The sequence below is a fragment of the Raphanus sativus genome, chromosome 5 (genome assembly GCF_000801105.2).
Source record: "Raphanus sativus cultivar WK10039 chromosome 5, ASM80110v3, whole genome shotgun sequence".
Taxonomy (NCBI): Eukaryota; Viridiplantae; Streptophyta; class Magnoliopsida; order Brassicales; family Brassicaceae; genus Raphanus; species Raphanus sativus.
In genome coordinates, this window is record NC_079515.1 from 36360637 (window position 1) to 36382498 (window position 21862).

Consider the following 21862-nt stretch of genomic DNA (forward strand, 5'->3'; position numbering starts at 1 on the left):
GACCGGCGTGGCTCGCAAGCAACCACTCAACAACGTCTTTTATCTGAGCCTCGCTCGGAGCAACGCCCAAAGGATAGTACTTCCCGCGGTGGAGAAACGCGGCGCGCGTCGCATCTCACCAGGTCCATGATGCTAGGACTCTGCGTGACGATCCCTGCGGGAGAGTCACGCAGAAGCATGTCGGATAACAGCGTCTGCGTCCTCAACACGCGTTCTCCGACATCTGAAGAGCTAACTGCAGCTCCATGTTGAGCTGCAAACCAAACGCCTGCATCAGAAACTCGCAGGCGTACCTCAGAGGGAACGGTATGCAGCGAGAGGAGTGTGGTGGCAAACGACTAAAACCCCAAAGCCGCCTCGAGTTCTCCCACTCTCATCTTCTTCGTTACCGTTTATTATAACCGCCATCACTAAAGAGGCATTAGACCCCATGTTAGCCATGTACTGGAGAGTGGCAACCCGTGAGGAGCTCTAAGAGTAGAGCCAACCAAACACACAGACTGAGTCAGCTTTTCGTCTTGGACCACGAGAACCGGTTTAGCGTGACAATCGACGATCATCGGTCGGACGCGGTTCTGTTTTAAACAAGAACCGCGACGCTTGCGGGATATCAGTGGCGGGATAATGTAAGCCGACGTAAGGCTCTAGATCCTCTCTCCGACTCTCTGCAACAACTTCTCCGTGCTCGTCTTCGTGAAACTTGTAGACCATCACACCGTCGTATCCGGTCAGGTCCCTGACGCTTTCCACGACGGTGTCGCAGAGAAGCTTGATGTCTTTCTTCTCCACCGGTGGAGAGAGACTGTAACCGAGAGATGGGCGCGAACAGCGAGCTTCTGCGACTGCACGGCTCCGGATATAGAAGAGAGCCGGATCTTCGGTTCTGATGGTTCTAAATCGATGACGACTCCGACGTCGATCCTGTGTAGGATCGCGTAGAAGGGCTTGCCGGTGTTCTTGGAGTGGATCCAGACCGGGTTGAGGAGCGTGATCTCTGGAGCCAAGAAGGCGCGTTCGAGGAGGAGAGAGCTGGAGTGGGTGAAGAGAGAGCGGAGGTCTGCTCCCATGGCGAGGATGGGAACTGAGTGGGGAGTGAGGAGGAGGCCTAGCATCTCCCGCGCGTTCTCTCGCTATAGGCGATGATGGCGAAGGTGGGCTCTTCGACGGCGATCATGCAACCGAAAGGCTGTATGTAGCCGCCGGCGCTGGATCGTCGAGAGATAGTCGGTGATCTGGGCTGCGGCAAGAACGGAGGAGGAGGAGGAGTCGTACGTTGTCGTTTTGAGGGAGTTTGGTAGTCGAAGGATTTGCCTGATTGTTCGAAAGACGGCGTGGAGTCTCGCGTCGACTGTGTACTGTTGTTGTATGGCTTTGCCTCATTGACTCCGTGTGGTGACGGCCACGGCCGGCGCCGCTGACACCTGAAACCATGCTGGGTAGTTTGTTGTTAGTGATGGAGGATGGACTCAGCGTCAAAATGATGAGTATATGAAAGCTGGAGGTCCCCATGGACATAAAGGAGTTAACTTTTCATCTGGGGCGGTTCTAGATTTTGGTGATTACGTCAGATTCTATTAAAAAAGAGAGAAACTTTTGGGGGGATTATTCTCGAAATTCTGCAGATAATGAAACCGAGGAAATCATTTAAAATCTTTCTGAGAAAATAAAGATTTTCCCGAGAAAAAAAAAAGAAGTGAGATTTTCGAGGGGGTGGGGGGAGAAGGATGGGAAGTTGTGGGATCGGGAGACAGTGAGAGGATAGTAAAAGGTAGAAGATTGAAGCAGAAGAGGCGAGGTGTGTCCGAGAGAGAGAGGAGTGTCAGCGTCTTTTGTCTTTTCCTGATTGAGTTTTTGTCCATGTATAATATTATTATTTATATTTTAGAAATCACCCTAAAGGTTTTACTATTTGTCATTTAACCCAACCTGTAGTTTGCGTGTTGTGAGGGAGAAAGATCCAAAGAGTTTGGCCTCAATATCACGTGGGCTATGTATGCTTTATTCTTCTCTAGTGCGCGCACGTGGCCTCTGGGCCGTGGCGCGTGGAAGCCCTGGAGTGGTCAAATGTTAAGGACATCTACCATTTAATCGAATCTAACTCGCATCATTAGTACTACTAATTCAAATCGTACTTTTTTCATTCAGTTTGTTTCAGTTTGTTTCATTGTCTAAATACTTATGAAAGGTAAACGTAATTGAGAAAAGGGATGGTGATTATCTTTTCTAATACTTTCTCCTTTTTTTTTCTTTTTTTCTCTAACAATTACTTTCTTTTTTTTCTGGTAAAACTCTAATTACTTTCTTATAGTTTCTTGATCATCTTTCTATAAAACAATTAAACAAACAAAATATCAAACCTGCTCGTGACAATATTTATGACTGTTTACCATCAATATTGAAATGGTGATTTGTTCATCGTCGCTTAATCGATGGATAAAATCTCTAGGTGAAATATGGAAAATGACATATTCAAACCTAATTTTTTGGGTCATACCTATTTCATCTCAATTTTAGTATAATGTCTATTTTATCATGAACTCAATAAAATTTTAAACTTATATATATATATATATATATATAGATCACAATGATGGGTTTTTTTAACACTGAAATGTTTTGATTGTAAAGAAAAGCAGCGTACAAGGGGAAGGATGAGACCTTCCTAAATAAAGACAAAATGAAAACAACGACAAAAAGTATCAGAAAATACTTAATAGAACATCCGAAACATTGCAGAAGTCGAGGCCTGAGAACAGGTAGACTAATCACCTCTGCAACAGCATATCACCGACACATGGCCTCCGCAGTTAAGCACTTCTGCAGCCAACGAGAACCCCCACGAGCGATATAAGATAAGAGCCTTTTTTTTTATGACACTCCAGGCAATATCAGACACTGGCTTATTACGGCCTTCCACCACGTGAGTACATTGCCACCCATAAAGAGACTCTAGCAGAACGTGTATAGATCCCCACAGATCATGTACTGAGGGGTACATCTGTGGGGATACATCGCTTCTCTAACCAACATCACAATGATGGTTATTCAATCGTTTATTCGAATGATTAGATATCTGATATGACACTTTCTTTGATGTCCTTGTAAATACCACCAAATTAAAATTTTGAGTTTTACACCTTTTAATCCACGTCTCGGCGGATAAAAGGCTTCACGACGTAGATTCGAATTGTGGATTCAAAGTTTGTAACTCAAAATTTTAATTTTGTAATATTTACAAAATGACATTATTTTAACGAAAATATCATGTCAGTTATTTAATCATCCGAATAAATGATTGAGGACTTTTTAATTTTTATTGAGTTTATGATGGAATATGTACTGTAACAAAGTTCACGTTGGAATAGGCATAATTTGTCCGTTATTTTCTCTAAGACAAGGCTGTGATCGTTTTCGAATCAATCCAACGGCCAGTACTCATACAGACATCACTGACAGCGTTTCGGAGGATTCAGTCTCCCTAGGCTATAGTCCTTTTCCCCCTACATACATGATACATCATTGTGTCTTCGAGAGAGAAGATAATAAAGAATCGAGCTTTCGTTGTGAAAGATATTCATAGAAAGAGAGAGAGAATATGGAGGAGAGTGGTGGTCGGAAGATCGGAGTGGCGGTGGATTTCTCGGAGTGCAGCAAGAAAGCTCTGAACTGGGCCATTGACAACGTCGTTCGTGATGGCGATCATCTAATCCTCATCACGTCGCTCACGACATGGATTACGAGGTCAGCGAGATGCAGCTCTGGGAGGGCCGTTGGATCACGTACGCTTGTTTAGCCTTTATCTGATCTTTTTGTAAAAAAAAACTTAAACTTATTACTCGTTTGATTTGTGTTCCTTTTTTCTCTTTTTGTTTGTTTGTTTTTTTGTTTTGCATGTCTCTGGAACATGATGAGAGCTAATTGGTTCCTGGTCATATTAATAGTTGAACACTCTGTTTTTGTGTTGCAATATTTCAGCTTTGATTCCACTGAAAGAATTCTCTGAAGCTGCCGTGATGAAGAAGTATGCAGTGACGCCAGATATTGAAACCCTTGACATTGCCACACTGCCGCTATGAAGAAATCTGTAAGCTTCTTGATTCCCTTCTTGGATGGATATAGTAGTTGCAAGAATTGTCCATAAAATTCATGCAAGCTATTTGTGACCTTGTGAGTTTGTGACAAAAACAAAAAAAAAACATATATCAATCCATATGAATGAAACTTTCTTTAAGACTAAAGTGTTAATTTGGTTTCTGTTAACTTCAAAGATCAACTGTTATTGTGAAACATGATGCAGATCACAGTAGTGTGAAATGAAATTGGGGCGATCCTCGTGAGAAGATATGTGAAGCTGCCTGAACACATTCCTCTATAAAGCCTTGTCATCGGTAACCGAGGCCTTGGTGGCCTTAAGAGGTTAAATATTTCTCCTCTTTCTCCATCTTTTTTCAAGATCCCAAACATGGTTTGAAGTGAAAAAATAAATTACACATATTGATAGAAGGATCATTCTTTTATTTTTGGCAGAATGATAATGGGAAGTGTGTAGCAACCATGTATGTAACATGTGGCATGCCCTGTAACCGTCGTGAAGGCTCACCCCTGAGCTTTGTCTTGACCTTCACGTCATTTGCTTAGAGAACATGAAAACTGGTTTTTATGTTGCTTATGTTGTGCACCCTTTTATGCTCAACCTTCTATTATAAAAAGCTCTTTTTTTCAGTTTTGGACCAACTAGTTTGTATTGTTCTTTTCAATCATGTCAACACAGTTTTCTACTAACTACTTTAATCATTGGGGAAACATAAGCAGATTAAGCAAGTTAAAGTCTCTTCATAAACAGAGAAAAGCAAGTTTTAAAGTGACAATACAAACTCAGAAACACAAAACATAAACTAAAGCGATATCATATAGTCTCCATAGATATAAGAAAGCTGCAAGACACTTAAAACATTTGTTTCTATCACTCGATCACAGTGATCTACTCTCTGGCCTTCTTAGAGGTGAGGACAAACTCGGTAGGTTTGACGAGGTGGAAGGTACACCTATCACCAAACCGATAAAGGGTACTCACAGCGTGCGAGTCTACTCTCATCCACTTGAAGAAGATTGTACGAGTCTGCCTCACCAAGCAATGCACCTCCCATGAACCCTTCCCTTCCGAGTTATGTATCATGTACACCTTAGACTCATCTGGGATGTGTACGCCTCCTCAAACATCTTTGGGATTGCCTGATCAAAGAAAGATTCACGTATCAGACGTTACAGTATTACTATTGGAGTTTGTTTATTTAGTCTTTTGGTATCTGATCTTTACCAAGGAACTTGAGGTATGAGTTCGTTATGGTGATTTTGAATTCTGGAACACACCGTTCTTGACTTTCTTTCTCTTGATCTTCTTCTTCTTCTTGGATGGTTTTTCCTTCTCAGCTTTCTTCTTTTTTGGCACAGCTCCTCTTGAAGATTCACCTTTCTCCACTTTCTTGCTCTTGCTCTTCTTCTTGGATGTTTTGGATTCAGCAGCCTTCTTCTTTTCCTCTTCCAACTCAACTCCTCCCGTGGACTCATCTTCCTTCTTCACATCTCTGTAGCTGCTCTCACCTTCTTCTTTCTTGATCCCACCACATTTTTGAATCATCATTGTTAGCGAGTTGGTTCTTCTTTCATAATCTCATCTGTTTCATAAAATAAGTTAAAACTCAAAGCTTACTAAATGGAGTCGTTGTCTGGGGTTTGCGAGGTGTGACAATCTCCTTGCCGTTCTTCCCATAGATGTTGACATTGAAGCACATTAAACCCTTGTGAGTGAAAGTCACAAACTCGTTTTCTCCCAAAGCATTGTCGCTCACAAACTGGTTCCATCCAGACTTCTCCATGTAGTAGAAACTAGGGTTCTTGGAGATGTCTACTTCCCACGAGCTTCCCCACTGCGCTCTTATCACCATCTTGTAGTGGAAGTCTTTCTTAGACACATTCTTCATGAAGTTGTAAGGCATCGCTCTCTGATTTTTGAAAAAAAAAATGCAAATACAAGTTAACTTTCTTGTCAAGTTACATCAAAGGCGTGAAGGCTAAAGTTTTGACCTTTCACGTAAAACTACTATAAGCATCAAGTTCGTGAACAAACTAGGACACTTCCTTAGTTTACATAACGAGACAAATCAAAGCTAAAGACTAAGAGATTCCGACAGTTTCAAAGACACCCAATAGATTGAATCTTTAACTTGAAACAAACTCAACACAAAGAGAAAGACTCTGCTTTTTGAAACATGGAATGAAGAGAACGTAAAAACAGTTAACTTTTTTGTCAAGTTTACATCAAAAGACTTAAAGTTTCAAACCTTTCACCTATAATTCCTCAAGTTCGTCTTATCACAAAACAGAACAAGAATTCGAGAAAAGCAGAGAGAAAAGATCCATATATAGTAACCTAAACGAGACAAAGCAACCTAAAGGCTGGAAAGATTGAAGAATCTTTTAACTTTGAAACCCACAAGAGAAAAAACTCTGCTTTTGAAACAGAGTTATCAAGAAATCTGCACAAAGTTAAAGGACAAGGAAGAGGTTTAGAACAGAGTTACCATAGATTCGGAGGATAAATCTGCACTCTGGAATATCTTGAAGAAGCTCAAGTTCTTTCTTTCTTCCTTAACCCGAGCAAAACCACGGTCCCACCCCATCTCTATGTCTTCCTTCAACACTTCTTCTTCTTCTATCTAAACTTAAAACCTCTTCACTCTACCTCTCTCTCTCTCTCTCTCTCTCTCTCTCTAGTTTCTATGGCTATCTCTGGTATGTGTGAGAAAAGTATGTCTCGTTATTCCATTTCAAAGTGTTTTACCTTTTTCATTATAACTGTGAAAAGCATCCGTCTGTAGTCAAACATAAAAGACACAAAGAGAGCTGTTAAACCCGACTACACAGACACGCAAAATCAAATGCCAATTTGAGTACCTGAGAATCCCTGATGTGGCAATAGGACACACTTCAAACTTACCCTTCTTTACGTTTTGTTTTTTTCTACACTCTCCAACAAATAAAACTAATATTACTATTTAATAATTGTTTATGATCAAGCTAGTTTTTTTGTCCGAAAAAAGTGATCAAGCTAGTTTTTTTATTAGTAAATTTGATCTTACATCCAGTCAAAGCAGGAAACTTTTTCTGTAGAAACTGAAAAGTAGAAAACTATGGTACAAAGATGAGATCACCTTCTGGATCAGTCTGGATCACACACCAAAGTAATGTGTTTTTACAATACATAAAGAAAACAAACACACATATACACCACACCACACACATGCATTATATAACAACGCTTCTTACAATGTTAAACACTTCCCATCAAAAACCGTTAAATTATTTTTTTTTCGTTAAAATTGTGAAATTATATTTTCCCCAAAATTGTATAATTATGTTTTCTGCTAAAATTATAAAATTATATTATTTCCAAAAAATAAAAGTTTTTGGAAATAATAAATTTGCCGTTTTGCCATTAAACCCCTAAAATTAATTTAACCCACTAAAATCATAATTATGTTTTCACATCAAACTCATAAAATTGTATTGTCAACTAAAACCGAAAGATCATATTTTCTGTCTGAAAAATTGATTTCCTTTAAAATAGGAAAAATCCTCGGTTAACAAATTCTTATATTTTTTTTTTGTCAACAACAAAACTTTAGATATTAAGAGTTTTAGCGTCTACATTTATACTAAATACTGTAGTCTTTTGCTTCTTTGATCATTGATCGTAAACTCATAAACAGAGAAATCAAGTTAAAAAGTCTCAAGCTAACTTCATAAACAGACAACACCAAGTTAAAGTCTAGGGAAAATAACAGTGCACACACGGAAACACAACACATAATCTAAAAGTGATAGCATATTGTCTCCATAGATAATAAGAAAAGCAAGACACTAGCTAAAACATTTTGTTTCATCAATCGATCACAATGATCTCCTCTTTGGCCTTCCTGGAGGTGAGGACGAACTCGGTAGGTTTGATGAGACGAAAGGTACACCTATCACCAATCGATAATGGGTACTCTCGTGCCAGTTGACTCCATCCACTTGAGAAGATTGTTTGAGTCTTCCTCCCCAAGCAAAGCACCTCCCATGAACCCTCTCCTTCGGGGTGACGTATCTTGTACACCATAGACCCATTCTTGATGTACTCCTCATAAAAATTCTTTGGGATTCCCTGGCAAAACAACAACAACAACAGAGATTCACGTGATCAACCAATGTAGAGACTATGTAGTATGGCTGTTGAGTGTTTTTGGTATTAGTCTTTACCAATATCTTGAGGTATGATTTCTTGATGGTGATTTTGAATTTTGGAACAGCTTTCTTCTTCTTGATCTTCTCAGCTTTCTTGTTTCTAAGTGCAGCCCCTCTCGATGATTCACCTATCTCCACAGCGTTCTTCTTCGTCTTGGCTGTTTTGGCCTCAGCAGCGAGCTCAACTCCTCCTCCCATGGACTCATCTTCGTTCTTCACATCTTTGTAGCTCCTCTCACCTTCTTCTTTCTTGATCCCACCTGTTTGCACCATCATTTTAACGAGTTGGTTTCTTCTTTCATAATCTCATATGTTTCAACAAAGAATCAAAAGACAAAAAAAGCTTACTAAATGGAGTCGTTGTGTGGGGTTTTTGAGGTACAAGAATCTCCTTGCCGTTCTTCCTGTAGATGTTGACATCGAAGCACATTAGTCCCTTGTGAGTGAAGGTCACAAACTCGTTTGCTCCCAAAGCATTGTCGGTCACGAACTGGTTCCATCCGGACTTCTCCATGTAGTAGAACCTAGGGTTCTTGGAGATGTCTACTTCCCATGAGCCTCCCCACTGCGCTCTTATCACCATCTTGTTGGAGAAGTCTTCCTTGGAGACATTCATCATGAAGTCGTAAGGAAACGCTCTCTGGTTTCAACATGCAAATGAAAAGAATGTGAAAAAAAAAAACAGTTAACGTTCTTGTCAGGTTATATCAAAGAACTTGAATGCTAAAGTTTCAACCTTTCAACTCTAATCCTCAAGTTGGTCTTGTCACAAAACAGAACAAGAAAACGAGAAAAGCAACACTAAGTTGACACCTAAAGCAAAGAGTGAACAAACTAAGAAGACACTTCAATGAGGTAAAGCAACGTAAAGACTAAGAGATCCAACAGTTTCAAAGACACCACCCAAAAGATTGAATCTTTAACTTTGAAACCCACTAAACCCAAAACAAAAAATCTGGTTTTTAAACAGGGTAGTCAAGAAACTCACAAAGTTAAAGGACAAGGAAGAGGTTTAGAACAGAGTTACCATGGATTCAGAGGATAAATCTGCACTCTGGAATATCTTGAAGAAGCTCAACGTCTTTCTTTCTTCCTTAACCTGTCCAAAACCACGGTTCCACACCATCTCTCTGTCTCTCCTTTAACACTTCTTCTTCTCTCGAACCCCAAAACTCTTCACTCTCTCTCTCTCTCTCTCTCTCTCTCCGCTTCTCTCTGGTAATGGTAAGTGAGAAAAGTATGTCTCCTTATTTCTTTTCAAAGTATATTTACATTTTTCATTATTTTCGAAACAAGCGTCATAGTCAAACTGATTACTTCCGTTGAAATTTTTGTCTTTCTATGGTAAGCATAAAAGACACAAGAGCTTTTTAAAAACTGACTTCTCAGACACGTAAAAGCAGAATGCTCGTTTTAGTGTCTGAAAATCCCTGATGTGGCAAAAGGACACACTTCAAACTTACCGTTTTTATATTTTGTTTTAACTACAATCCCTAACAATTAAACTACATTAATATTTAATAGTAGGTACTTAGTTTATGATCAACTAATGTTTCAGCTAACTTTTTCCTTATTAACTCTGAACATGATTATATATATTCAGTAACTTTTAACATTTTTATATTCTGGGCAGTCAAAGTAGGAAACTACTTTTTCTGTAGTAACTAAAAAGTAAAACCTACTGTACACAGGTGAGATCACCTTCTGGATCACACACCAAAGTAATGTGTTTCTGTACTGTGATACATATAGAAAACAAACACATATAACATGCATTCTCTTGCCCTTGAATTATATACAGACTTAAAAATTCTGAAACTCAATAAAGCAAACACTTTAGAGATTAAGCAAACAGCTATAATTATGAATCTGTGTTTATTAAAAGGACACGAACACGATTACTATAAGTTTCTTCCAAAATGGAAGATGAAGCACATCACCCATTCCTATCGCTTATAAAGACATGATGCTACATCAAATCAACATGAAATCTAGTCAAATTCAGATATAGTAACCAGAACATTATGCTGCATAGTGGTAGACAATTTGAAGGATGTCTAGAGGAGAGTAACCTCTCGACCAATATTTTTTTGACGTTCAGGAGAGCCATACTTGGGTGGTGCATGCATCACGTGATTTAATGGCTAGTGTACGTCACTCTTCTTTTGGATAATCGTCTGATCCCAGTGCTCCAGTGGGGCTTGTAGGCATGAAGAAGGCAATGAGAGCCACCAAAGCAGTCTGAAACTGCAAAGAACTAATTTCTACTTCGACCACATGGAAAACAACGTAACAGCTAAGGATAAATGTTATACAAAAAGACCGTGACTTTACCACACAACGAAGGTTGCCAATGCTTAGGGTGAGAAAGACAACTGAATATAATTCGAAAAACAGTTTCCACGTCATCACTCTTTCAGACAGCATCTTAATAACAGGTTCAAAAATTGCCACGTAAGCAACACTCTTCGGTCGTGTCTTTACTGCCCGCTGGATCAAACGGTGACAGAATCTTAAAGGTTCAGAAATTGCCACGTCACAAGCGCTCTTCTGTCGTGTCATTACATAACTGCCGTTATATAGTTTAAATCTAACAGGCCTTGGGCTATTTACCTTAAAGCCCAATAAGACATGTACGCTACAGAGGAAAGAGTCAACTGTTGGCGGGGGAGACGAGGATGATTGATCGGTGAAGAAGAATCTTGTGAGAAGCAGCAACTTCGATGGAGAAACCGGAGAAGAGAGGGGTGATCGACACGTGGCTTGATAAACACCATTCGTTATACACGGCGGCTACACGCCATGACTTCGTCATCTCCATCCTCGACGGATCCGTTGATCTCTCCTCCTTCAAAACTTGGCTGGTACTGTTAACTTACTGATGAAATGAAACCGAAGAATGTTTAAAACGGCTTCATTTTGGTGGCAGGGGCAAGACTACCTCTTCGTGAGGGAGTTCGCGCCGTTTGTAGCGAATGTTCTGATCAGAGCCGGCAAAGAATCCGGCGAGACTTCCGACATGGAAGTGGTTCTCGGTGGTTTAGCGTCGTTGAATGATGAGATCGAATGGTTTAAAAGCGAAGGGTCGAAGTGGGGCGTTGACTTCTCGACCGTTGTGGCTCAAAAGGCGAATAAAGAATATCGCAGGTAGTTATTCGATTTAAGTTAATTCTTGATTTTTGAGAGATTCTCGATGAGCATTTTTTTTTTTTTGTGGTTTGTTCAAAAGGTTTCTTGAAGGTCTGATGAGTAGTGAAGTGGAGTATGGGGTGGTGATGACGGCTTTCTGGGCGATAGAAGCGGTGTATCAAGAGAGCTTTGCTCACTGTTTGGAGAATGGGAACAAAACTCCGGGGGAGCTTACCGGAGCTTGCAATCGGTGGGGCAACGACGGGTTTAGACAGTACTGTTCATCTGTGAAGAATATTGCTGAACGTTGTCTGGAGAATGCCTCAGGGGAAGCTTTGGTTGAAGCTGAAGATGTTCTGGTACGTGTTCTTGAACATGAAGTTGCCTTCATTAGCGAAGCTAGAGAAGAAGCTCAAAACGCTCCCGTTTTGCTCACCAAACCTGAGGCTGCCAAAGATCCAGCCCAACTCGCAAAGCCCATACAAGCTCAAGTGGTTCCAGCCCAACAAACTCTCTCAACGGTTACTTTGACAAAAGATAAGAAGAGAGTTAAAGAGGAGAACAGAAGAGAAAAGCAGAGTGTGATGTCATGTACGACTCTGAGATGTGGTCCAGAACTGAGGAACTCCTTTGCAGCCCTTGGATCGATTGGAGAGTGCAGATGAATACATGTGGAAGCAACTCTAGGGTTTTAGCCTTTACTATATAAGTTTGTATTCACCATTTTGTAAGAACTCAAGAATCAAGAAATATAAAAGTTGTTTTCATAAGCTTCTTCCCTCAACTTTCATGGTATCAGAGCCATGGAAGCTGTTGAGCTCTATTCCCCTCCTTCACTGAAAATCGAAAACTCAGTTACAGTTAAACTAACAGAAAGAAACTATTTGCTATGGAAAAACCAGTTCGAAGCTTTTCTTAACGCTCAAGGGTTGCTAGGGTTTGTTACCGGAGCGGTCCCACGACCAGTTGCTACGCTTGCTGTTCCAGGAATCAACGGCACCACAACACCTGTTACAAACCCTGACCACCACACTTGGTTTCAAACCGACCAAGTCATCAAGTCATGGATTTTGGGCTCCCTGACCGAAGATCTGCAAAGTTTGGTAATTTCTTGCACTACTTCGAACCAGATCTGGGAGACTTTGGGAAGATACTACAACCGAGCTACTTCGTCTAGGTTGTTTGAGCTTCAGAGAAGGTTGCAGACTGTTGTCAAGAAAGAGAGGCCTATCCAAGAATATCTCACTGAGATAAAGCAGATCTGCGACCAGCTCACCTCTATTGGCAGTCCGGTCTCTGAAAAGATGAAAATTTTTGCAGCTCTGCAAGGGTTGGGCAAAGACTATGAGCCACTCATCACCAGCGTTGAAGGTTCTGTGGATATGATGCCAAACCCCACGTTGGAGGATTTGATCCCTCGTCTTCAGAGCTACGACTCTCGTATACAGCGCTACAACGTCCAGCTTGAAGTCTCACCGCATCTGGCTTTTAATTCTGAGAGAGCTAGTCAGCAAGCAGCGTATTACGTCGCAAGAGGCAGAGGTCAGTCCAACAGAGGTTACAGAGGAAGCAGAGGACGTGGTAACTTCTCTACTCGTGGACGAGGTTTTCATCAACAACTGTCAGTTTCAAGTTCCCGTCCTTCCTCATCTGCATCCTCGGTGTCATCTGATGAGAGACCGTCGTGCCAAATCTGTGGAAGATATGGACATACTGCACTGAGATGTTGGCATAGGTTCAACAATGCCTTTCAGGAAGAAGATCTACCTGCAGCACTTACTGCAATGCGTATCACTGACATAAGTGATCACGCAGGTGCAGAGTGGTTTGCAGACTCAGGCGCAACGTCTCACATAACCAACTCGCCGCAACATCTGTCTCATGCCCAACCTTACAGAGGTAACGATGCAGTGCTTATAGGAGATGGCAGTTTCTTGCCCATCACTCATGTGGGTTCAGCAGACTTGGCTTCAGTTTCAGGTACATCTCTTCCTCTTAAAGATGTGTTGGTTTGTCCTGGAATTACTAAATCATTGTTGTCTGTGTCTAAGCTCACAAATGATTACCCATGTTCCTTTGAGTTTGACTCCAATCGGGTGTGTGTTAAGGACAAGCAAACAACAGGGGTCCTGAAGCAAGGAAGCACCCGTGACGGTTTGTATAGTCTTCAGTCTCGCCAACCTCAAGCGCACTACTCTACAAGGCAGATAACAGCGAGTGATGAGGTCTGGCATAGAAGATTGGGACACCCAAATTCTCAAGTGTTGAAGCATCTCTGTCAGAACAAGTTAGTCATGGTCAATAAGAGTACCTTGAAGATGTGTGAGTCATGTCAGATAGGGAAAAGTAGTCGGTTACCTTTTGTTGCATCTTCTTTTGTTGCGTCTAGACCTTTAGAGAGAGTCCATTGTGATCTCTGGGGTCCGTCACCTGTTACTTCTAATCAAGGATTTAGATTTTATGCTATCTTTATCGACAACTACTCTCGTTTTGTTTGGCTGTATCCTCTCAAAGCCAAATCTGACTTTTTCACCACTTTCGTAGCGTTTCAAAAGTTGGTCGAAAATCAGTTGTCTCAAAAGATAAGCATATTTCAATGTGATGGAGGTGGAGAGTTCATCAGCAACAGACTCCTGGCTCATCTCAAAGATTGTGGCATTCAGCAGTTTGTTTCGTGCCCCTACACTCCGCAACAAAACGGGCTTGCTGAGCGCAAGCATAGGCACATTACTGAACTCGGCTTGACCATGCTGTTTCAGAGTAAAACACCACAGCGGTTTTGGGTTGAAGCTTTTTACACGGCAAGCTTCGTGATTAACCTTCTTCCATCATCTGTTTTGGAAGATAAACGCAGCCCCTACGAAATGTTAAACGGCAAGCCACCTGATTATTCTGCCTTGAGATCTTTTGGCTGCTCGTGCTTCCCAATGTTGCGTGATCATGCAATGACAAAGTTCGATCCTCGCTCCCTTCATTGTGTGTTCTTGGGCTATAATGCAAACTACAAAGGGTACCGGTGCCTGTACCCACCTACAGGACGTGTTTACATATCGCGGCATGTTATCTTCGATGAACAGAGCTTTCCTTTTGCAGACGTCTACAGTAATGCTCACACATCAGCGGTTACTCCGTCTCTAGAAGCTTGGCAACGAAGCTTCTTGAAGCCTGTTGCACCGGATAAACCACCTACTGCAGCTTCACCAGTCGCAACTGCCTCAGTACATATTCCTCCGAAAACAGTCAGCAGTTCTCTGTTCACCGAAGTAGACTTTCCTCCACTCACCGCTAATGTCAGTTCCTGCAAGCAGCTTCAAGTTCCTGCAAGCTCTGTAAGCTCGGTATCGAGTGGAGCTCCAACTTCAAGTATCAGCGATGTGCCTAGTAGCAGTGGTTCAATATCAGCCCCAACTCAAGCTGCGATTCCAATCATCACACCTATCTCTACATCGCAACACTCAATGATAACAAGGGCTAAAGCAGGCATACGAAAGCCAAACCCCAAGTATGCTTTGCTAACGCACAGAGTGTCTGATCCTCTTCCAACAACTGTGGCAGCTGCTTTGAAGGATCCACGTTGGAACAATGCGATGGGAGAGGAGATAGGAAACTGTGAGATTACTAACACGTGGTCTCTGGTCCCAAGAACCCCTGATATGCATGTTTTGGGGAACAAGTGGATCTACAGATACAAACTGAACGCTGACGGAACAATTAAAGACTGCAGAGCGAGAATAGTGGTTCAAGGAAACGCTCAGGAAGAAGGTATAGACTACTTGGAGACCTATAGCCCGGTGGTCCGCACTGCAACTGTGAGAATCGTCTTGCATCTAGCTACTATTATGCGATGGGAGATCAAGCAAATGGATGTTAAAAACGCATTCCTTCACGGTGATCTGCAAGAAACCGTGTACATGAGGCAGCCTTCAGGGTTTGTTGACAAGACTAAGCCAGATCACGTCTGTCACTTGCACAAAACCTTGTATGGTCTGAAACAATCTCCTCGCGCGTGGTTCAACAAGTTCAGCGACTTCCTCATAGAATTTGGCTTTGTCTGCAGCATCAAAGATCCGTCATTGTTCATCTACTCACATGATGGTAACATCATCATGCTGCTGCTCTATGTGGACGATATGGCTATTACAGGAAACAGTTCAGCCACTTTAGCTCGTCTTCTTAAGGAACTAAACTCCAAGTTTAGAATGAAAGACTTGGGAAAACTGCATTATTTTCTTGGAATTCAGGCCATAGCTCACGACAAAGGCTTGTTTCTTTCTCAAGAACAATATGCGCTTGATTTGCTCAGAGTTGCAGGAATGGAAGACTGCTCCTATATCAATACACCTCTGCCTCTGCAACTCAATAACGTTCCTCATCAAGACGTTCTGTTTTCAGATCCTCATTACTTCAGACAACTGGCCGGGAAGCTGCAGTACTTGACCCTGACAAGGCCTGACCTCCAGTTTTCTGTCAATTACGTGTGCCAGAAGATGCACGCTCCGTCTGTCTCCGACTTCACAAACCTCAAACGTATCTTACGGTATGTGAAGGGAACTCTGTCTATGGGCTTATCTTTTGTCCATGATACCGACTGTACTCTACGAGCATATAGCGACAGCGACTGGCCGGTTGTCGTGACACACGGCGTTCCACCGGTGGGTTCTGCACATTCTTGGGCCAGAACTTAATATCTTGGTCCTCTAAGAAGCAACCGACGGTGTCAAAGAGCTCGACTGAGGCTGAATACCGTTCCTTGTCAGAAACAGCGTCTGAATTGGCTTGGATCAGCGTCTGTTCTCCTCTTTAACTCTCTTCTTATCTTTTGTCAAAGTAACCGTTGAGAGAGTTTGTTGGGCTGGAACCACTTGAGCTTGTATGGGCTTTGCGAGTTGGGCTGGATCTTTGGCATATCTTACGGTATGTGAAGGGAACTCTGTCTATGGGCTTATCTTTTGTCCATGATACCGACTGTACTCTACGAGCATATAGCGACAGCGACTGGGCCGGTTGTCGTGACACACGGCGTTCCACCGGTGGGTTCTGCACATTCTTGGGCCAGAACTTAATATCTTGGTCCTCTAAGAAGCAACCGACGGTGTCAAAGAGCTCGACTGAGGCTGAATACCGTTCCTTGTCAGAAACAGCGTCTGAATTGGCTTGGATCAGCGTCTGTTCTCCTCTTTAACTCTCTTCTTATCTTTTGTCAAAGTAACCGTTGAGAGAGTTTGTTGGGCTGGAACCACTTGAGCTTGTATGGGCTTTGCGAGTTGGGCTGGATCTTTGGCAGCCTCAGGTTTGGTGAGCAAAACGGGAGCGTTTTGAGCTTCTTCTCTAGCTTCGCTAATACCCCCTCTCAAACTAAGCGTGGGAGGAACGTCAACGCCTAGTTTGTACCTGAGATCACAAAACGAAGCAGCAGGGAGTGACTTAGTGAATATATCCGCTAACTGAAGCCTCGCCGGGATGTGCTTGACAACCAAAGAACCCAAAGCCACTCTCTCACGGACATAGTGATAATCTGTCTCAAAATGCTTAGTTCTCTTGTGAAAAGCAGGGTTTGCGGTCAGATAAATTGAGGAAAGGTTATCACCGAACAGCTCCGGGGTGACTGGAAGCGAGATGCCAAGCTCACGGAGTAGGATACTGATCCAAGCCAATTCAGACCAGAAGAGAACAGAAGAGAAAAGCAGAGTGTGATGTCATGTACGACTCTGAGATGTGGTCCAGAACTGAGGAACTCCTTTGCAGCCCTTGGATCGATTGGAGAGTGCAGATGAATACATGTGGAAGCAACTCTAGGGTTTTAGCCTTTACTATATAAGTTTGTATTCACCATTTTGTAAGAACTCAAGAATCAAGAAATATAAAAGTTGTTTTCATAAGCTTCTTCCCTCAACTTTCAGCCTTCTGGGAGATGAGCCGTGGTGGACAGTAGTAAATGCTTTGGTTCAGATATCTCATTTGCTATGTTATTTATTTTTTACTAGTGTGTGAAAGACAAACTATGTGGTTGTGATCCCGAGAAACTCTGCTTTTGAATTTTTTTCTCTTACATTGTGATCTTTCTCGCTATCAGACACTACTAATTTCTCCTACAGTGGGGATCTGAACGAGATTAAAATTTTGAAATGAGGGACAAAGAAATCACTTTCATGATGATCTTATTTGTAGATTCACTTTGGAAGACATTCCATTACTTTAACTCTCCTCCCCGGGTGTTTGATGGAGTCATGGACGACCATGGGGACATGTGTTAGCCAAAAAAGGTAAAAGAATCATTCCCGTCTGCTCTGCCAATGGTAATAGTGTCCAATGGTCGTCTAAATTGAACACTATTACTACTCTTTGACAAATACACGAGTATTACAACACAGCACAAATCTTAGCAGAAAACACACCACAAAGTAGCATCTAGAATATAGGTTTAGAAGTATAGTTAGAGAACAGATGACAGAGACATCATTTGATTTTGTAAATTGGTTAGAGAAATTAGAAAAAGCTATGAGGCCTATAATGGGCCCAGTGGGCTTTATCTATACTATTAAAGCAAATGTTTGAAAGAAAGAAGTGGTTAAACAAACCCGCCTTGATATCTCCGCCTTCCTTTCTATTTTACACTCTCACGTCGCCTCTTTCTCTCTGTCTGTCTCATCAATTTTTCTCTCTGTCTCTGGATCTATATTTCTATACTTACAATGCAGTCAGCTATCACTCTCCCCTTCTCCCAGACGTCCCTTACCAGACCCAACCCCGTGCTCGGATCAACCGCTTCCGCCTTTTCTACGCCGAGGAGTCTCCGGTTCTGCGGACTCCGGCGTGAGGCGTTTGGCTCCTCGCCTTCGAGTCATTTATCTCTGCGCAGTGACCGAGTTCGCACCCCAAGCATCAGGAGATTCCAAGTCTCCTCCGCTGCTAGCTCAAGTAACGGCGCTCCCCCCAAGAGTTTCGATTACGATCTGATCATCATCGGAGCTGGTGTTGGCGGCCACGGAGCTGCCTTACACGCCGTTGAAAAGGTCAATTCACTTCTTATCACGAAAACAGCTAAAGAAAATACTCTAAGATCATTTGTGAAACTCCAACACTCTGTTTAGTTAGAACACGAATCGGTCTTTCTTTTTTTTTTGTTGATCAAACGAATCGGTCTTTCTATTACATTGTCTTGACGTATATTTCACTTTCTTAATCTCTTACATATAGGTTATGAGATATGTTCTTTAATAAAACATGCTCTCTGCGTAACCGAAAAAAATTAAAAAAAAAAACAGAGATGAGTTTCAGTTACTCTGTTTCTTTACGATTTGCTCACTTTTATTTAATGGATTAATTGTATTTGATTTTAGGGACTTAAAACAGCCATCATTGAAGGAGATGTTGTTGGAGGGACTTGCGTTAACAGAGGCTGTGTGCCTTCCAAAGCTCTTCTTGCTGTTAGTGGTCGGATGCGGGAGCTCCAGAACGAGCATCACATGAAGTCCTTTGGTCTTCAGGTATTACCAAACTCATCTCGACTCCCTACTGGTTCACACTATTTCATTTCTTGTATAAATTTGTTAGTTTTTTCTTAATGATCAAGTTTGATGACAATCAATGAACCAGTTTTATAAACTAGTACTTTATGGGTTCCCCAGGTTTCAGCTGCTGGGTATGATCGTCAGGGTGTGGCAGACCATGCTAATAACCTGGCTACCAAAATTCGAAACAATCTTACCAATTCAATGAAGGCACTCGGTGTTGACATTTTGACTGGATTCGGAAGTGTTCTGGTTAGTTAGTACATGCTTTTCTTTCAGGTTTTGACTAACTAGACAGGATCCTAACTCTTTTTGAAGTTTTTGTATTTCTGCAGGGCCCACAAAAGGTTAAATACGGGAAGGACAATATTATCACTGCCAAAAATATAATCATTGCCACTGGATCTGTGCCTTTTGTTCCCAAAGGAATTGAAGTTGATGGTACGTTTCTTGTTTTGAACATAGAGTTGCTAGGTGACAATCCTGAAAAAAAAACCTCCAGTTTTGTCTTGAAATTCTTGTATTTTGTATTTGGTGTTGCAGGAAAGACTGTAATCACCAGTGACCATGCCTTGAAGTTGGAGTCTGTCCCAGATTGGATTGCTATTGTAGGAAGTGGTTACATTGGTCTTGAGTTCAGTGATGTTTACACAGCACTTGGAAGTGAGGTAACATTATTTTTGTATTGAGCTTGCCAATATGAAAAATAGCACTTGAAGGGGATTTATAAACAAATCATTGGCTTGTTGATCCAAATTTAGAGTGTCATTTCTAATTTTCGCTTCTTTAGGTTTTCGCTACCTTACAACAATAGTTACTAACCAAAACCGGGACGCATGTTTTATTGTGCAGGTAACGTTTATCGAAGCACTGGATCAGCTAATGCCTGGATTTGATCCTGAGATCAGTAAGCTAGCTCAGAGGGTTTTGATAAATCCTAGACAGATTGACTATCATACTGGAGTCTTTGCTAGCAAAGTGAGCCTGTTTAATTGTGCTTTCCTAATATTGTGCTACTTTCTTTGCAATGTGTCAATGTTTCTATGTACTCATCTTTGAAATTTAAATTTGTTCTTGTATAGATCACTCCTGCAAAGGATGGGAAACCAGTTATGATTGAGCTTATTGATGCCAAAACCAAAGAACATAAGGATACCTTGGAGGTAACACAATGTCATATCAAAGATAGTGAGATCTAATGTCTTTTTAAAGAGAATATTTTCACCCATTTGGTTTATCTCTGTTGGTTTCTTATATGTCTCCAGGTAGATGCTGCTCTTATTGCTACTGGAAGAGCTCCATTCACCAACGGTCTTGGCTTGGAAAATGTATGAGATGACACTAAATCGCACCCCCTCTATTATTATAGTATCATCATTATTGTGAGTACATTTGGTCTTCAGAAAAGATAACGCTAAAGCTATCATTTCAACACAGGTCAATGTTGTGACGCAAAGAGGTTTCATTCCGGTTGATGAGCGAATGCGTGTGATCGATGGAAATGGGAAACTGGTAAGTTTTATTTACATTCTTACCAGCCCAATTCAGTCTATATGCTTAAAATTCCTTTCTACTTCATTAGGTTCCGAACTTGTACTGCATCGGTGATGCCAATGGTAAACTCATGCTTGCACATGCAGCCAGTGCCCAAGGAATATCTGGTAAATGGTTTATCAAAAGCCTTTTCACTAATAAATGCAGTGAATAGTTTTCTAACTCTGTGCTCTTACTCTGTTGCTAGTGGTTGAGCAAGTCACAGGTAGAGATCATGTGCTTAATCATCTAAGCATCCCAGCTGCTTGCTTTACTCATCCTGAAATTAGCATGGTGGGATTAACAGAGGTAACTACTCTAGATGAACTGAAGACACTCGGAGAGAAAATCAAATGTAATGAGCAGTATGCTTAATGTAAGATAGTTTCTGTGATTTTCCAGCCACAAGCGAGAGAGAAAGGAGAGAAGGAAGGATTTAAAGTTAGTGTTGCCAAGACGAGTTTCAAGGCTAACACAAAGGCCCTAGCTGAAAACGAAGGAGAAGGAATAGCAAAGGTAAAGGGAAGAAGATTATTTATGGTTATTGAAAGAACAAAGAGATCTCATTGTGTTCAATCATGCAGATGATATACCGACCTGACAACGGTGAAATTCTAGGAGTTCATATCTTTGGGCTGCATGCTGCTGACCTTATCCATGAAGCATCCAATGCCATTGCTCTTGGAACACGCATTCAGGTAGAGGATCTTCAACACTCCGGTTCTTGGTTACATGTTTTGATTACTTCCATTTTGTATCTAGTTCTTGATCCTTCCTACATGTTTACTCCTATCTCTGCAGGACATAAAATTGGCAGTTCATGCGCATCCAACATTGTCTGAGGTTCTCGACGAACTGTTCAAAGCAGCCAAGGTAAAAAGCAAAAGATTCTAATTAACAACTTTCTCCAAAACATGCATTCAAATGAGATCAGAGACCCCCTTTTATCACATTGTTAAAAGCAAAGAATGTAACACTTTAAGATCAATTTTCAGGTTGAGGAGGATCACGCAACAACAAGGACAGTAAGTGAAAAAGTGGCTGTATAAAAAGAAACCAAAAACTTATTGGGGGAGGGGAAACTGAAAAAGGTTTTTGTTTGAAGAAAGAAAATTTGTGGTTGTACTTACTTTAGGGAGATGCGAAGATAAAGAAGCTAAACACGAACGAGGATGATCCAAGAAGAGGGAGAAGAGATGATGAGAAACAACAACCTTCGGTTAGTAAAGACTTGGTTGTTAGATCCACAAGCCTGTCTTCTTTCGTTGAGGATATTTATGCTCGAGTCTTGTCTTTGGTTTCACGTGTATTTGTTTAACTGTTTCGAATATGCTTTTTTTGTTTTTGTTTCTTTTGGTTTTCGTGTGAAAGCTATTATTTAGTTTGGCTACATCGGGTTTGACTTG

General features: G+C 41.5%; 4 protein-coding genes and 2 pseudogenes across 4 annotated transcripts; 3 read left to right on the forward strand and 3 right to left on the reverse strand.

Moving 5' to 3' along the window:
• Positions 1-1509, reverse strand: part of LOC130495004 (phytochrome B-like) — a 2927-nt pseudogene extending 1418 nt beyond the window's left edge.
• Positions 1510-3555: 2046 nt separating this feature from the next.
• Positions 3556-4606, forward strand: LOC130495005 (universal stress protein PHOS32-like; annotated as a pseudogene).
• A 375-nt stretch (positions 4607-4981) lies between these two features.
• LOC108860671 (B3 domain-containing protein At3g17010) lies at positions 4982-6680 on the reverse strand. Its single transcript, XM_057011424.1, is given in 5 exon segments — positions 4982-5232; positions 5318-5404; positions 5470-5622; positions 5711-6002; positions 6582-6680. Coding segments are annotated over 5 exon segments (882 nt in total).
• A 1114-nt stretch (positions 6681-7794) lies between these two features.
• Positions 7795-9452, reverse strand: LOC130512655 (B3 domain-containing protein At3g17010-like). The gene is made up of 4 exons (XM_057010861.1): positions 9311-9452; positions 8632-8923; positions 8299-8543; positions 7795-8203 (listed from the first exon to the last, which is right to left on the reverse strand). Exons 1-4 carry the CDS (start codon positions 9407-9409, stop codon positions 7943-7945), a joined length of 897 nt encoding a protein of 298 aa, XP_056866841.1. The 5' UTR covers positions 9410-9452; the 3' UTR covers positions 7795-7942.
• A 1469-nt stretch (positions 9453-10921) lies between these two features.
• On the forward strand, positions 10922-17481 carry LOC130495055 (bifunctional TENA-E protein). Its single transcript, XM_056986028.1, has 4 exons — positions 10922-11147; positions 11213-11430; positions 11513-11797; positions 17314-17481. The coding sequence occupies exons 1-4, from the start codon at positions 11007-11009 to the stop codon at positions 17342-17344; spliced, it is 675 nt and encodes a 224-aa protein (XP_056842008.1). The 5' UTR covers positions 10922-11006; the 3' UTR covers positions 17345-17481.
• Positions 17482-17991: 510 nt separating this feature from the next.
• Positions 17992-21846, forward strand: LOC108805246 (dihydrolipoyl dehydrogenase 1, chloroplastic). Its single transcript, XM_018577241.2, has 16 exons — positions 17992-18425; positions 18753-18899; positions 19041-19175; positions 19259-19364; positions 19467-19591; positions 19776-19901; positions 20006-20086; positions 20189-20251; positions 20361-20435; positions 20506-20584; positions 20665-20765; positions 20859-20972; positions 21041-21154; positions 21258-21329; positions 21452-21481; positions 21592-21846. The coding sequence occupies exons 1-16, from the start codon at positions 18105-18107 to the stop codon at positions 21772-21774; spliced, it is 1872 nt and encodes a 623-aa protein (XP_018432743.1). The 5' UTR covers positions 17992-18104; the 3' UTR covers positions 21775-21846.
• The last annotated feature ends 16 nt before the right edge of the window (positions 21847-21862 follow it).

Bases quoted from the DNA above. Each gene is read 5' to 3' on its own strand.
- LOC130512655 (XM_057010861.1), bottom strand. From the start codon at position 9,409: ATGGTGTGGAACCGTGGTTTTGGACAGGTTAAGGAAGAAAGAAAGACG. The intron at 8,544-8,631 runs GTAAGCTTTTTT...TGGTGCAAACAG, and splicing joins CCACACAACGACTCCATTTA to GTGGGATCAAGAAAGAAGAA. The intron at 8,204-8,298 runs GTAAAGACTAAT...TTGTTTTGCCAG, and splicing joins AATCATACCTCAAGATATTG to GGAATCCCAAAGAATTTTTA.
- LOC130495055 (XM_056986028.1), top strand. From the start codon at position 11,007: ATGGAGAAACCGGAGAAGAGAGGGGTGATCGACACGTGGCTTGATAAA. The intron at 11,148-11,212 runs GTACTGTTAACT...TTTTGGTGGCAG, and splicing joins CCTCCTTCAAAACTTGGCTG to GGGCAAGACTACCTCTTCGT. The intron at 11,431-11,512 runs GTAGTTATTCGA...TTTGTTCAAAAG, and splicing joins GCGAATAAAGAATATCGCAG to GTTTCTTGAAGGTCTGATGA.
- LOC108805246 (XM_018577241.2), top strand. From the start codon at position 18,105: ATGCAGTCAGCTATCACTCTCCCCTTCTCCCAGACGTCCCTTACCAGA. The intron at 19,176-19,258 runs GTTAGTTAGTAC...GTATTTCTGCAG, and splicing joins CTGGATTCGGAAGTGTTCTG to GGCCCACAAAAGGTTAAATA. The intron at 21,330-21,451 runs GTAAAAAGCAAA...ATCAATTTTCAG, and splicing joins AACTGTTCAAAGCAGCCAAG to GTTGAGGAGGATCACGCAAC.